This window comes from Octopus sinensis, linkage group LG3 (genome assembly GCF_006345805.1).
Source record: "Octopus sinensis linkage group LG3, ASM634580v1, whole genome shotgun sequence".
Lineage (NCBI taxonomy): Eukaryota > Metazoa > Mollusca > Cephalopoda > Octopoda > Octopodidae > Octopus > Octopus sinensis.
Window position 1 is genome coordinate 85951376 of NC_042999.1, and position 14449 is coordinate 85965824.

A 14449-nucleotide genomic window follows, 5' to 3' on the forward strand; every position below is an offset into this window, starting at 1 on the left:
CATTTATTATTTTTTCATTTGGTTGAGAGTAAAGGCAATAGCAATGACATTTTACAGGGGCCTCTGAGTCTTGTGGAAGGGAGGGAGTACTCTCAAAGTGGAGACTGGACCTGAATGTTTGCAAAAGAGTGAACTCTGCTACATGCAACTAACATGCCATGTGGTGGTGTGACAGTGGATTAAGTTTATCCCTCAAGTAGCCTGTGATGGGATTTGAACACAGAATGCAAAGAGTTAGAACAAATACTGAAAAGCATCTCATTGATGCCCTAATGTTTTCTTCAATTCACTGCCAGACTGGTAATATATTTATTGACCCTGGAAGGATGAAGAAGTAAAATTGACCTCAGTGTGATTTGAACTCAGAATACAAAGGTGCCAGAATAAATACCACAATACATTTGGCTTGGCACCTTGGGCAAGTGTCTTCTACTAAACCACTGGGTTGACCGAAGCCAGGTGAGTGGATTTGGGAGATGGAAACTGAAATTAAGCCTGCCATGGTAATTTTAAACACGTGTCACCATTATACAGACGGTGTCATTTACTCCCAATCTTCCATAATAACACATCTGATAGTGGAGAAATGTTACCTTGCTTGGAAACAAGTGAAGCTAAATGACAGGATGGGCATTTGGATGTAGAAAATCTGCATCAATGAATTCTGTTTGACGCATGCAAGTATGAAAGAATTGATGTTAAAATGATGATGATGAAACCAGTTGCGAAATAAATAGAACTAGATAAAATAATGTAATATAACAGATAGAAAATAAAGTTATTAATTATACTACAGAAACTGCAGTAATACCATGAATGAAAGATAATAATAGTATAAAATATATTACCCTGCATTAGGGGTTAAACCTGAGTAGGAAAAACATTCCATCTCTGGACCTTCATTTGATGGATCTGGAAAAAAAAATGAATTGTAAAACAGAAATATTCTTTGTTAATTTAGAACAGTTAATGGTAGAATCACTAGCTAACCAAACAGGATCATCATCATCGTCATTATCGTTTAACGTCCACTTTCCATGCTGGCATGGGTTGGACGATTTGACTGAGGTCCGGCGAACCAGATGGCTGCACCAGACTCCAGTCTTGATCTGGCAGAGTTTCTACAGCTGGATGCCCTTCCTAACGCCAACCACTCCGAGAGTGTAGTGGGTGCTTTTATGTGCCACTGGCACGAGGCCCAGTCAGGAGGTACTGGCAACGGCCACACTCAAATAGTGTTTTTTACATGCCACATGCACAGGAGCCAGTCCAGCAGCACTGACAACAACCACACTCAAATGGTGTTTTTTACATGCCACATGCACAGGAGCCAGTCCTGCGGCACTGGCAACAACCACACTCAAATGGTGTTTTTTACATGCCACATGCACAGGAGCCAGTCCAGCAGCACTGGCAACAACCCTGGTCGAATATTTTTCATGTGTTACCAACACAAGTGCCAGTAAGGCGACACTGGTAACGATCATGCTCGAATGGTGCCAGTTAGCTGCTCTGGCAACGATCATGTTTGGATGGTGCTCTTAGCACTCCACTAGCACAGATGCCAGTCATTGAATTTGATTTCAATTTCACTTGCCTCAATAGGTCTTTGCAAGCAGGGTGTAGTGTCCAATGAAGGAAAGGTACGCATAAGTGGGCTGGTTACACCCCTGGCATAGGCCACAGGTTATAGTCTCACTTGGCTTGCTGGGTCTTCTCAAGCACAGCATATTTCCAAAGGTCTTGGTCACTAGTCATTGCTTCGGTGAGGCTTAATGTTCGAAGGTCGTGCTTCACCACCTCATCCCAGGTCTTCCACAGATTCCCTCAACCAGTAATGTGTGGCACTTTTTCACTACCTCATCCCAGGTCTTCCACAGATTCCCTCAACCAGTAATGTGTGGCACTTTTTCACACAGCTATCCTCATCCATTCTTGCCACATGACCATACCAGCGCAGTCGTCTCTCTTGCACACCACATCTGATGCTTCTTAGGTCCAACTTTTCTCTCAAGGTACTTACACTGTCGGATACTTTCCCATTTTTAGTTACCCCTATGTTTGGAATTCAATCCTATCATAATTAACTTTGCTTTCATCCTTGATGGCTGTCTATTTGTGATTGAGGAAGACCATCACTGACCATTGCCCATGCAAAATGCCAGCAATGTCTGTGTGTGTCATTATTGCTCCAGTAGTCAGCTTCATCGAAGTTCATGTCCATAGCTTATGTGCTTGTTGCGGTACCCTCTTGCTTGATTGGGTATCAGATAGTTGATTGCACAACCTAAAATTTTAGGTCCAATAAGACTTGCACAGTACCTCACAGATGCTCTCCACACTACTGACATGATCCTGAGGCAAGCTGGAGCAAGAAATCCAGTGTCAATAAAACAAATACCAGATATGTACCAAGAGTTGGTTATCTAAACCACTAAATTATGACCTATGCTAATGTAATAAACCATTTGTTTTCTAATTTATTTTTTTTTCTGTATCCATATAGTACATGACTAGGAGGATTCTGGTCTACAACTGGTTTTATTTTCAGTTGGGGACCCAAACTCAACATTACAAGCCAGGAAGGCATTTAGTGGGCAGTTAACTTTTTTGATTTGATTGCAAGCCATTTCAGAGTTCTTCGCTTTGAAACCATTGACGGGATTAAAAAGCTTGTAAATAGATGGAAGGAAGTCATAGATAATCAGAGAAAGTACATTGATGATTAAATTTCAATTAAATATAACATTTGATCACTTGTTTTCTTTATTCAAAATTCGGACAGAACTTATGGGATATAATTTGTGTGGTTGTGAAACCTGCTAGACATAGTAGCCAAATCTCCCTCACATCACACACTGCCTTCCATAAGAACTCATTAGCTAATGCAATCCTACAAATCCCTAAAGAAAGACAAGATGGTTATGGCCCTAGAATGCTTTTAATCATAGCTCAACACAAAAAAATTCAAATCTAATAAAACATTGCTTATTCTATATTTTTATACAATCCACAGTAGAATCAAAAGCGAAAGAAAATTGAACTTACCTGTCATAAAAATGTCCTGTTCTAACCAAGCAGAATTGTACCCAACAATATTTTTGTGTTTCAAACTAGCTAAAGTTTTTACTTCATCAAGTATCTGGAAAAAAAAAAAAAAAGGGGATGAACAAACAAACCATTGTTCATATTCATTAAAAAATGTTTTACATGATGTTAATAACATTCCAAATATAAAATATCAAATGTAACAACTTTACAATTACTATCAGTAATTATTATACTATTTGTTTAATGCTTAATTTCATAAATACTCACTCGCTTTATTTCAATGGTGCTTTCATTATCTTTTAGCCAAATTTTTTTGATAGCATAATTTCGTCCATCTAGTTTATTGATTGCCTGACATAAGAAAATAGTTAAGAGTTAATTTTAATGCAGGAAATTAACTGTCAGTCTCTCTCTCTCTTTCTTCCAATACATTTAATGAGTAATGTTTTGGTGCTCTAAATAGATGTTCCTTTTTATTAATTTCTGCAAAAATAAATTATAAACTGCAGAATATTTCCTATGACAATTGTTTCATAATTCTTTTTGTTAAACATTAACTGTTTTATTTTGTAAAACATTTAGATACGGTTAGGAACTACAAAAATGATAGACCTGCTGGCAACCCCAACAGTACCAAAGACTTATTGGAGCTACTATTGTAGGCATGGTGTGTTGCAAGGACAGAAATCACCTGATCTTGGAATGCAATTACTTTAATGGCCGAACTGAGGCCTGCTGTTTTCTTCTTGGTTGCTTGATGCATACTCTGCATGTGCATGAATATATGCCATCATCATCATTTCATACCTAGTTTCCTAGCTGGTATGGGTTGGACAGTTCCACAAGATTCAATGGGTTATAGAATCATGATTTGCTGTAGTGTCTTAGATTTGACATAGTTTCTACAAACGGATGCCTTTCCTAATGCCAACCACTTTCCAGAGTGAAGTGAGTATCTTTTTCTGTGGCACCACCACTAGTAAGGTCAGTATGTAGTTTGCAAGAACCTCTTCAACTTAGCTGAGAGTGAAGTGTCTTTATGTTAGGTGTTGAGAAGTTAAAGAATGATAGAAAGGATAGCTACCTTGCAATATACAAGGCTGGGTCTCAATGATTTGGGTGGAATTGGAAAGAAAGATAAAGACAGTTTCTTGTCTCATGGTTTGTTTAACTTTTGCTTACATACGCATTACCACTGAAGGAAAAGCAGGATATAGAGGGATATTTTGATATGCAAGATATATATATGTATATGTGAATCATGGGCTAATGTAAAAAAAAAAACCCACCAAGTGAGCTATTTACAAAAGGAAGCAGTTGAATCTTGACTTAAAGCTGAGGAAGCTTTAAGTCTGTTGAGTAACTTGCAAGAAATAGTAGTTAAATATCTCTCAAATTACACTCTACCGATATGTAAAACAAAGGACACATTGAATAATGTAGTTCAACAACAACAAGAACAGCACTTAGAATATGTATGATATTTAGAACTAGCTGAAATGTCTGACAGAAAAAGCATATTTAAAATAAACAATATTAAAGACAAGTTGTGTTTTCTATGTGAAATATTTTCTTGGAGCCAATTACCTGACGCACTGAGCCAAATCCACCTTGGCCAATAGGACCTACATCCTCAAATTCAACTTCATAACGTTCACTGGAATTAAAAAAATTGAATAAAGAAAAAGCACAAAAAAGTTTATCTACATAATAAAAACTGCTGGTACATTTTTAAAACTCCATTTGACTTGTTTCTGTCAATTAATTTTGACAACATAATGGTACCCTAACATCTTGGTTACTCTCCCAAGGTTTTATTACTACATCCACTACACTTCACTTCACTTCTAACATGATCATCAGTTAAACTTCTACACTCTCCAACTCAGACTTGTTAGAAGCCTACATTTACTCATAAGTTATCTTCATGGAAATATTTGTGTTCACTGTTGATTTGGCTGCAAAACTGACAACACAAGAAAGGTTCTGGTTTTCGCAGCATGGTCTCAACTAAAAAGCCATCTAAGTTGAATATGGGAAGATACTGAGATCATCGAAATTGATTGAAATTCATTTGGCAATGGTCTAAAATACTTGGCAGCAAATTGGGAAAGAAGGAATTTAATTTATAGCAGTGTTCTGAGTAAAATGGTCTTTTGCATTCCAGGTCATTTCCTAGTAGTGATTTCAGGTAGGGATAAAAAGCTGAAATTATTACCAGAGGACAGCTATCAAGCTTTTGAAAATAATATTTTTTTTTGTTTGCAATTCTTTTGAATGTAAACATTTCAATATGGTTAGGTGTTTAGCAGACTTGTTGCTAAAAATCATCAGCATAGCTTTGACTATAGTTCAATCAATCAACACACTTAAATAAAGAAGATATTCAAAGTACAAATGGAACTTCAGGTTATTTGGCAGTGGTTATAGGAAGCAATGGAAGCATCATCATCATCATTTAAAGTCCATTTTCTGTGCTGGCATGGGTTGGACAGTTTGACAGGAGCTGACCAGGCTCCATGTCTGTTTTGGCATGGTTTCTATGGCTGGATGCCCTTCCTAATGCCAACCACTTTACAGAGTGTACTGGGTGCTTTTTATGTGGCACCAGCAACTATAAGCCGGCAAGATTAAGAATGCTCAGTTGGAGAGGGATGCAGGGGGGTGAAGCCTATATGCAAGGGCAACCCTGCTTTGACTTAGCTTGACATGTCTTTTCAAACAGCAAACTGCCAGGAGTCTCAGTCCCCTGCATCCCTCTCCAACTGTCCCAACATTTGTAGCTCCTTTAAGCAGAGGTAAATTTTGAATTTACAGAAAAAGGAAGAGGTTGAGAGTATTGGGATGAGCAAACTGAAGTGCAAATGAAAGATGAATTGACAAATGAAAGTATTTTAAAACAGAAAATGCTTTAGCTTTTCCAGTTGTTGAGTCATTCAGTTCTAATTAATAATGGAAGCAAACAGTTATTCTGTGTCCTGTCACAAACAATGCAGCTTAAAAAAACAAAACAAAAGACAGAAACCCAAAACAGAAAAAAAACACTAACAGTTATACAAAAATATAAATAATAATTTTTTTTAACTTATAAAACTTTAACTTACTATACTTGAATATTTTGAGGTAATTTATTTAATGGAATCTGCAAAAAATATGAAATTAACATTTATAAAATCAGCTTTAAAAATGTAATTTTAATTTTTAATTTCACACAATAATACTGGATATCATACACATGTAATATATCTATACTTATATGAGCATATTATAAAAATAGTTTTTAGATCAATGTATAATTTATTCAAACAAAAGAAATGTTTGGAATAGATTCAAAGTAACTGCATCCTTCAACTGACAAGATAAGACTGGTTGCTACATTGAAGTTTGTAACAAGTAGACATGTTTTACAAATATGTGCATAAAATTTCGCTCTCTTCAGTGTCTGGAAGAACCAATGGTTACTGACCCAAGATTTCAGCCAGTTTATGCTCAATTAAAAATTCACAGCAATGACCTTATGGCAACTTTCATCTGTTTCTATAGTAAAGTTCTACAGGTATAACGAATTCCATAAAAACATTCCCAACATTTGTCATCCATAAGGTTATTTATGTAATTACCAGTTGTCAAAATATTCTGATTTTAGAGTAAAGACCCGTCCTCCATAGCAGAATTGTCAAGGCTGCATCCCCTGGTGAAGAGGATTGGCCTGCAGGAGTCCTATACTGGTGCCACATAAAAAGCAATCATGCCAGTGTCACGTAAAAGTGCTTGTGCCAGTGGCATGTTAAAAGCACTCAGCACATGCTGTGCAAGCAGTAGGAAGGGCATCCAACTATAAAAGCCAAATCCAAATCAGACTGGAACTTGGTGCAGCTCTCCAGCTCTGTTCAAACCAGCCAACCCATGCCAGCAAGGAAAATGGACGTTAAAGGGTGATGATGATGATGATGATGAAATAATATAATTAAATATTCTAATGAGTGCATATGTTGAATGTCCAATTTTCCCTTGAGAGATAGACTGAAAAAATTGATTTATCAGATCTATGCATGAAATTGTGCTCAAATCAAACAAATGGATAATGCATGATGGAAATAAGTGTTGCATGTTAATAGTAAAGGAAAGCTAAGGAGAGATAGACACCTCCCGCAAAAGTTAAAGACAAATTAAATTTAAATAAATGAGAGAACACAGAAAAGCACATGGTAATGAGAATGTTGACTATGTAGCTTATTTACTGATGAAATCATCATCATCATCATCGTTTAATGTCCGTTTTCCATGCTAGCATGGGTTGGATGGTTTGACTGGGGTCTGGGAAGCCAGGAGGCTGCACCAGGCTCCAGTCTGATCTAGCAGTGTTTCTACAGCTGGATACCTTTCCTCACGCCAACCACTCCGAGAGTGTAGTGGGAGGTATTTATGTGCAACCAGCACAGGGGCCAGGCGAGGCTGGCAACGGCTATGATTGGTTGATGCTTTTTATGTGCTACCAGCACGGAAGCCAGTCAAGGCGGTGCTGGCATCAGCCACGTTCGGATGGTGCTGATTTCAAATTTTGGCATCAGGCTAACAAGTTCAGGGGAGGGGGTTACGCTGATCACACCAACCCCAGTATTTAACCAATATTTATTTTATCAACCCTGAAAGGATGAAAGGCTAAGTCAACCTCAGTGGAATTTGAACTCAGAATGGGAAGACAGATGAAATGTTAAGCATTTTGCCTGGTGTGCTAACAATGCTGCCAGTTCACAACCCTAGGGCTGTTAAATATATAATTATGTGTGTGTGTGAAGTTACAGAGATATATTCAATAATAATAAAATCCATGAAGAATAATTAATCAATTAGTTTGTATGCAATGAAGATATAAGAATGTAATGTATACTTACATGTAGTTGTTTGAAAAATAAAAGATTAAAAAGGATCTTAGAAATGTTTGCTCTTAGACCCTGAAACTCATCCAGAGTACTTGATGGATTTAGCAAATCTTTGTCAATTAGGAAGCTGGATATATCTGGAATAAAAAAAAAAAGAAGACTATTTATGAAAATTATCTATAAGAAACAATGGTTATACAATTTATCCTTTCATTATCATATTTCTAAAGAAGGTGGTGAGCTGGCAGAATTGTCACCATACTGAACAAAATGCTTAGCTGCATTTTGTCTGTCTTTACATTCTGAGTTCAAATTCTACCAAAGTTGACTTTGTCTTTCATTCTTTTGGTGGGTGTTTAAACTATGCAATATCCTTTCTACTATAGGCACAAGGCCTGAAATTTTTGGGTAGGAGGCTAGTCGATTACAATAACTAGAGTGCTTAACTAGTACTTCATTTATTGACCTTGAAGGGGCAAAGTCAAACTGAACAGAGTTAGATCTCAGAATGTTGAGCCAGAAAAAATGCTGCTAAGCACTTTGTCCAGTGCAATAATAGTTCTGCCAGCTTGCTACTTTAATAATAATAACAATCCTTTTTACTATAGGTACAAGACTCACAAGTTTGGGGGTGGAGATTAGTTGATTACAGAGACCCCAGTGCTCAATTTGTTCTTGTTTCATTGACCCTGAAAGGTGGAATTTTACCATCAGACGAGGGGTTTGCCATGGGTATCCCTATGCAATTAATTTCACTAATGTAGAGCATAAATGTATTGAGAGAAAAACTAGGCATAAGAGGCATCAGATATGGTGTGCATGAGAATCGAATGTGCCGGTATGGTCATGTGATGCATATGGATGAGGACAGATGCTGATCTCTAATTGAAGAGGGAACATGGGATGAGGTGGTGAAGCATGATCTTCAAATGAAGGTAATGACAAGTGATCGAGACCTCTGACGATATGCTGTGTGTGAGAAGACTTGTTAGGCCAAGTGAAATTGTAGTCGTGGCTGTTGCCAGTGTCATGTGAATGGCACCTGTGCTGGTGGCTTTTAAAAGGCACCCAATACACTCTCGGAGTGGTTGGTGTTATGAAGCGCATCCAGCAGTAGAAATCATGCCAAATCAGACTGGAACCTGGTGCAGCCCTCTGGCTTACCAGTTCCAGTCAAACTGTTTAACAAATACCAGCATGGAAAGCAGACGTTAAATGATGATGCTGATGATGGATGTCTTCATGACGAAATTTGAAACTCAGTTAGTGGAGACATTCAAATCCCTGCATGGTCATGAACCAATACTCTAGTTACAGTTCATTGATAACATCTTTTTTGTCTGGGAAAGATCATAGGACAGTTTAGTTAACTTTTTGCATTTCTGTGACTGTTATGCCAGCTTGCTACCTTTTTCTGTCATGTAATATTGAGAAAGGATTTTTCAATAATGATGTAGATCATTACTATTAAATTAGATATTTAGATTGATAGATCGATTAGATTAGGCATTTTACAAGTGGATAACCTTTCTAACACTAAGCAGTGAAAAGAAATGAGAACTGTCCATGACAGAGATTGAACTTATAATCTTTGATTCTATAATATAAACTGTGTAACAGATAGTATGAAATACTATCTAGGATAGAGGAATGATAGAAATACCTGTATGGAGTGTCTCTGAACCTTTATTAAAGTTTTTAAAAAAATTGCAGAAGCAATACTAGATATCACAGTAGTCACACAACAGACATTGTGAGTTTCCTGATAGATATTGTTTTTACAAAGAGTATATAAGTTTTCAAAACTTGCACATACAAAGATTTACTTTAGAGAAGTGAGAAATCACTTTCCACTCTAGATTAACAATCAAATGATCAAAGTGATATCTATTTTGTTACCCTAGTTAACAACATTGATAGTAATGATGTTTGAACGTAGGAGTTATATGCCATTGACTTTGTTTTTTGTACTGAGTGAAAGTAAACTGAGACGATAATGTTTTACAAACTGATCTAAGACACACACACACACCATAAATGGACATTATATTGTGAAATTAAAAGTAAAGATTTGCACACTTAACTTACCCTGGAATTTTGACTGAGATGCTTTTTTATCATTTCCTTGTATTGAACACAGAAATTCCAGCAAACTTGCCAAAACAAAATCAGTTGATGAATTTTTGCGACTCAACATTGCCTTGGAATCGTCAACACCTGAAAAATAAATTACCCAAATGGATAGTAAAATAATATATTATGAAATTTATAGAATAAACCAGCAATTGTGAATTGGCAAATAAACCAAAATGTTAAACAATATTTGTTGAAGAGAAAGTTAGCAAGAACAGACAATATCGTCCAGTGCTGATTGATGTTTCAGATGCTGCAGTTCAATACCAAGAAGAATTATCAGAATTGCAACATGATGAGTCAGTGAAGACTTTGTTTAAATTGAAAGGTACAAATATGTGGCTATGTGACAAGGTTGAAAGAAAATACCCCAACATCTCTACATCAGCAAGAGAGCTATTGATTCATATTCCTTCGTCTAATTTGGTTGAATGTGGATTCAGCACAGTTGACAATTTGCTAGAAGCCAAGAGAAACCGGCTTGAAATTACAAAATGTGGTGATTTATGGCTGAAGTTAATGAAATTATCTCTTCAAATCAAGGATCTGTTCCGTATGCACCAGGCACAAGGTTCTCACTAAATGAGTCAAGGTATCCGTCAGCCAAATAATTGAATTAAAAATTGTGTTTCTCCATTAAAAAAAAATTTTGATGGGCACCAGATTTTTTGTTATTAAAAAGTGGGGCACCGGAAAAAAGGTTGGGAAACACTGCTACAAAGCTTTATGAATTGGCATGCTGCTGCTATGACTTTTACCTTAAATAATGCACAAATCATTAAAAAATTCTATGAAATTAATGAGAAAAGAAACAAGCAAGTCATTTGAGCATCCTGCTGACTGAACTAAGACGGTAGCTTTTGTATGTAAGGGAGAGAACTCTGTTATTGACTCGATACATTCACTGACACCCTGCTTAAGTAAATGTAAGTTACGTAGATAGAAGAATGAATGTCTGGACAGAACACACACGCATCCAACACTGCAAAACTATGCAGTAGTTTATTTTGTGGGTCGCAGGGTTGCAGGCTGTACAAGTTATGTTTCCTTTGCTGTCCAGTCTAATCTCATATGTCTGGTATTATTGTGTGATAAAGTGTGCATCAACAAGTCAAGCAATACTAGTTGTTTTGTATGGTATTTTACCTCTTTTTTAGATCATGTTGAAAATGTCTGTCAGTTTAAAAAAAACCTTTCCGCTTTATGTTCCTTATTCTTTTTTGTTTAATTGCTTGATGCTGATCTTTATTTCTTACTGTGCAGTGAAGGCATGTTGTGAGGTTGACCCCAGTTATAATCAGGTTTGCTATTGCAATTGTCTAAATAGGTTTGTATGTTTTCATGTTATCCCCTATAAAATGTTTTAGGTTGTTTTTACAATAATTTTGTTGAATGCATATATTGCAATGTCTATGTTATTGGTTGTGTTGTTACTTAGATCCTGATAGAATACATTTATAATCAAAAGCATACTACTTGTGACCATCCTGTCATTATTTCAAGTTGTGTATCTAGCACTATTAGCCACTGTCTTTTTTTTTATGACTATAAGATGTGATTGAAGGAAAATTTGGGTGCTATTTCTCATAGATCAAGCTGGCACATAGACGTTTCCTTGGTGGCTCATATTATTATAGCTAACAAAGGCAGTGATTTGGAGAATTGTCAGAATGTCAAACAAAGAGATGCTTGGCTGAATTTCTTCTGAGTTTAAGTTCTGAATTCAAATCTGACTGAGGTCAACTTTAGCTTTCATTTCTCCAGGATCACAAAAATAAAGTACTCAAGTACTGAGGTCGATGGTATCAACTACCTTCTCCCCTCAGAATTGCTGGCCTGCTATCGAAATTAGAAACAATTATTATTATTATTATTATGATGTTAAAAGCATTTTGTCCATCTTTACATTCTGAGTTCAAATTCTGCCAAAGTTGATTTTGCCTTTCATCCTTTTGAGGTCAATAAAATGGGTACCAGTTGAGCAACTTATCCCTCCTTTGAAATTTCTGACCTTGTGCCAAAATTTGAAATTGTTATTATGATGTTAAAGGCAGTAGACAGACAGAATAGTGAGAGCATTGGATAGATCCTGCCTTGTGGTAATTGTTCTGGTTCTTTAAATTCTTGCATTCATTTACAAAGGCCAGCTATATCTATCAGCCTTTCAAGGTCAATACAATAAAGTACTAGCTAAGTGCTGGGGTCAGCTACTTCTAATGAACCATCTGGGATTTAAGAGGTTCAATTTCCAGTACATCTATTTCATATGAAGCTTACATTCTTGGATAATTTGCCAGTGATTCCACTAAATCACTTGTGTATTCATAGCTTATATTGAATATAGTGTAGAGAAGTCATAACTTCCTCTTTTCTACATATTGAGCAAGATCATTTCTCTGAAGGTACGAAGGTCCCGTCTTCTTTCTTACAAACTAAAGCTTTCATCTTTGCCAGGTTTATCTTAAGTCCCCTCAATTCCAGGTTTAGCTTCCATAACTGAAAGATGGTAGGATGTGATCTGAGTGAAATTTGGTTGCTATTTCTGGTGAGTGACTATATAAAAACTTCCTCATTGGTTTCTGTCCAGTATGTTCTATCTAATGACCATCAATGTTGAAATTTCCCTTATTTGACAGGCCTTCCAGCTACTCTTTGAATATCTGTTTTAGAATCGACTACTATGTATTGATTCCCTTTTTAAACAGTAGGGAATGGCTTGAGGGAGATGTAGTTGTTGTTGCTGATGATAATAATGTTTTTGCAGGTTGATAAAATTTAACCATGCAAACTGTATGCTTATTTAAGACAATATTATACAGATTAGTAAGATATTGACAACAGCATGGACAACAGATCTATTAACAGATGCAGTCCATCTTTTTAATGCATAGGACTACATTCTATAATGTAACCTTTCTTTTATAACTCAATAGGGTAGGATATGAAGGAAATTTAGTTAAGTAGGATTGTATATTATAAGTGGTTAACATACTGAGTTATCCATAACAAGATACTTAAGTTTCAGTAGTTGAGTCTACCAACCTCTAATCAGAGAGATTCTAAAAAGTAGTATAGCTTACTGTTGCAAAAAGTAAAATTGACCATCATTTCATTAACTTTAGTGCTGAATTAAAATTATTTTTTTTGTGACAAATATCCTTAAGACTGTTATCGTGCTCTCATAACTCAACGACATCACAGAGAAAATCATAACCATCATTATTTTGTTAAAATATAATTACAGACTTACCATCAAACTTCTTCATCTTTTTAGCATCTTCAATTTTAAACATACTTTGCCAATCTAGAGAAGTACCAATAAATGAATTTAAGTTTGGCAAAAGAGCATCAAAATTATTAATGGACAGAATGCGGTGAATAAATTGTTGTCTAAGTTACTCAAAAATGAAAATAACACTATCTCATTTTAACAAATATATTTCCCAAAATTACATAAAAATATCTTGAAATACTAAAGAGTAAATTTATTGAATAAAATCACCATTGGCTTCAACCACAGCCTCCAGATGACTTTAGAATCTCCTACAACTCTTCTGGATGGTCTCCTTGTTTAAGTTGGTGAATGGTGTCATAATCCTTGCCTTCAGTTCATCTTTGGTGTTACAAGGAGTTTTGTTGGTCTCTCACTCAACTTCATCCCACACATAATAATCAAGGGGGTTGCAGTCTGGGGAGTTAGGTAACCAGATTTTAGGGGTGATTGCAGAAAATTGTTTGACAGCCATAACTGGGTTCTGCTTGTGTGACATGGTGCAGAGTCCTGTTGCCAGACACAGGGTCATCCAGCAGCCACCCTTTTGACCCAGGGCAGCATTACCTCCTCCAGGCACTTGATGAAGGCCTCCATGTTGAGTCTGAGGCTGTGTGGAAAGATGAATGGAGGCATAACGTTGCCATCACTAGTGATCACTCCAACCACCAAAATGTTGACTGGATGTTTGATTTTTATCACTCTCAGTACATGTCCTCAGATTGACACCCAAACACTCTGAAATGTTTGTATTGGAACTTCTGGTGTGAATGCCAAGCAGTATAGCATGTCATCTCCAAATTTGTGGCAGAGTGAATTGCATCATGGTGCTGTTTTTATCACAGACGATGCCCAACTGACCCTACTATACTGTGTAGTTGACAAAATCAAAAACAAACAATGCAATGTGCATGTACGAAATAAAAATATAAAATGGCAACAGTTTACCTTTTGCACCCTGTACAGACAATGTAGTGAGTAAGATTTAAATGAATAACACCTATAAAACAATATATTATCAAAATAAAACATCATATTGAAGTTTCAGTCAGAATTGCTATGAGTAATCCGGTGCTTTTTCCCATATTAAACAAAGATAACAGATTTATTA

General features: G+C 36.3%; 1 protein-coding gene across 4 annotated transcripts in view; it reads right to left on the bottom strand.

The window, feature by feature from the left end:
- The window catches only part of LOC115209408 (eukaryotic translation initiation factor 2-alpha kinase 1-like), a 56867-nt gene that overhangs the window by 25261 nt on the left and 17157 nt on the right, over positions 1 to 14449 (bottom strand). For all 4 annotated transcript variants that reach the window (XM_036501123.1, XM_029777812.2, XM_036501122.1 and 1 more), the window contains exons 3-10: positions 13318 to 13371; positions 10023 to 10151; positions 7947 to 8071; positions 6156 to 6193; positions 4639 to 4708; positions 3319 to 3402; positions 3049 to 3142; positions 849 to 912 (exon numbers count right to left, since the gene is read on the bottom strand). In XM_036501123.1, the coding sequence (XP_036357016.1) occupies positions 849 to 912; positions 3049 to 3142; positions 3319 to 3402; positions 4639 to 4708; positions 6156 to 6193; positions 7947 to 8071; positions 10023 to 10151; positions 13318 to 13371 (658 nt within the window). The remainder of the gene's footprint in view (positions 1 to 848; positions 913 to 3048; positions 3143 to 3318; positions 3403 to 4638; positions 4709 to 6155; positions 6194 to 7946; positions 8072 to 10022; positions 10152 to 13317; positions 13372 to 14449) is intronic.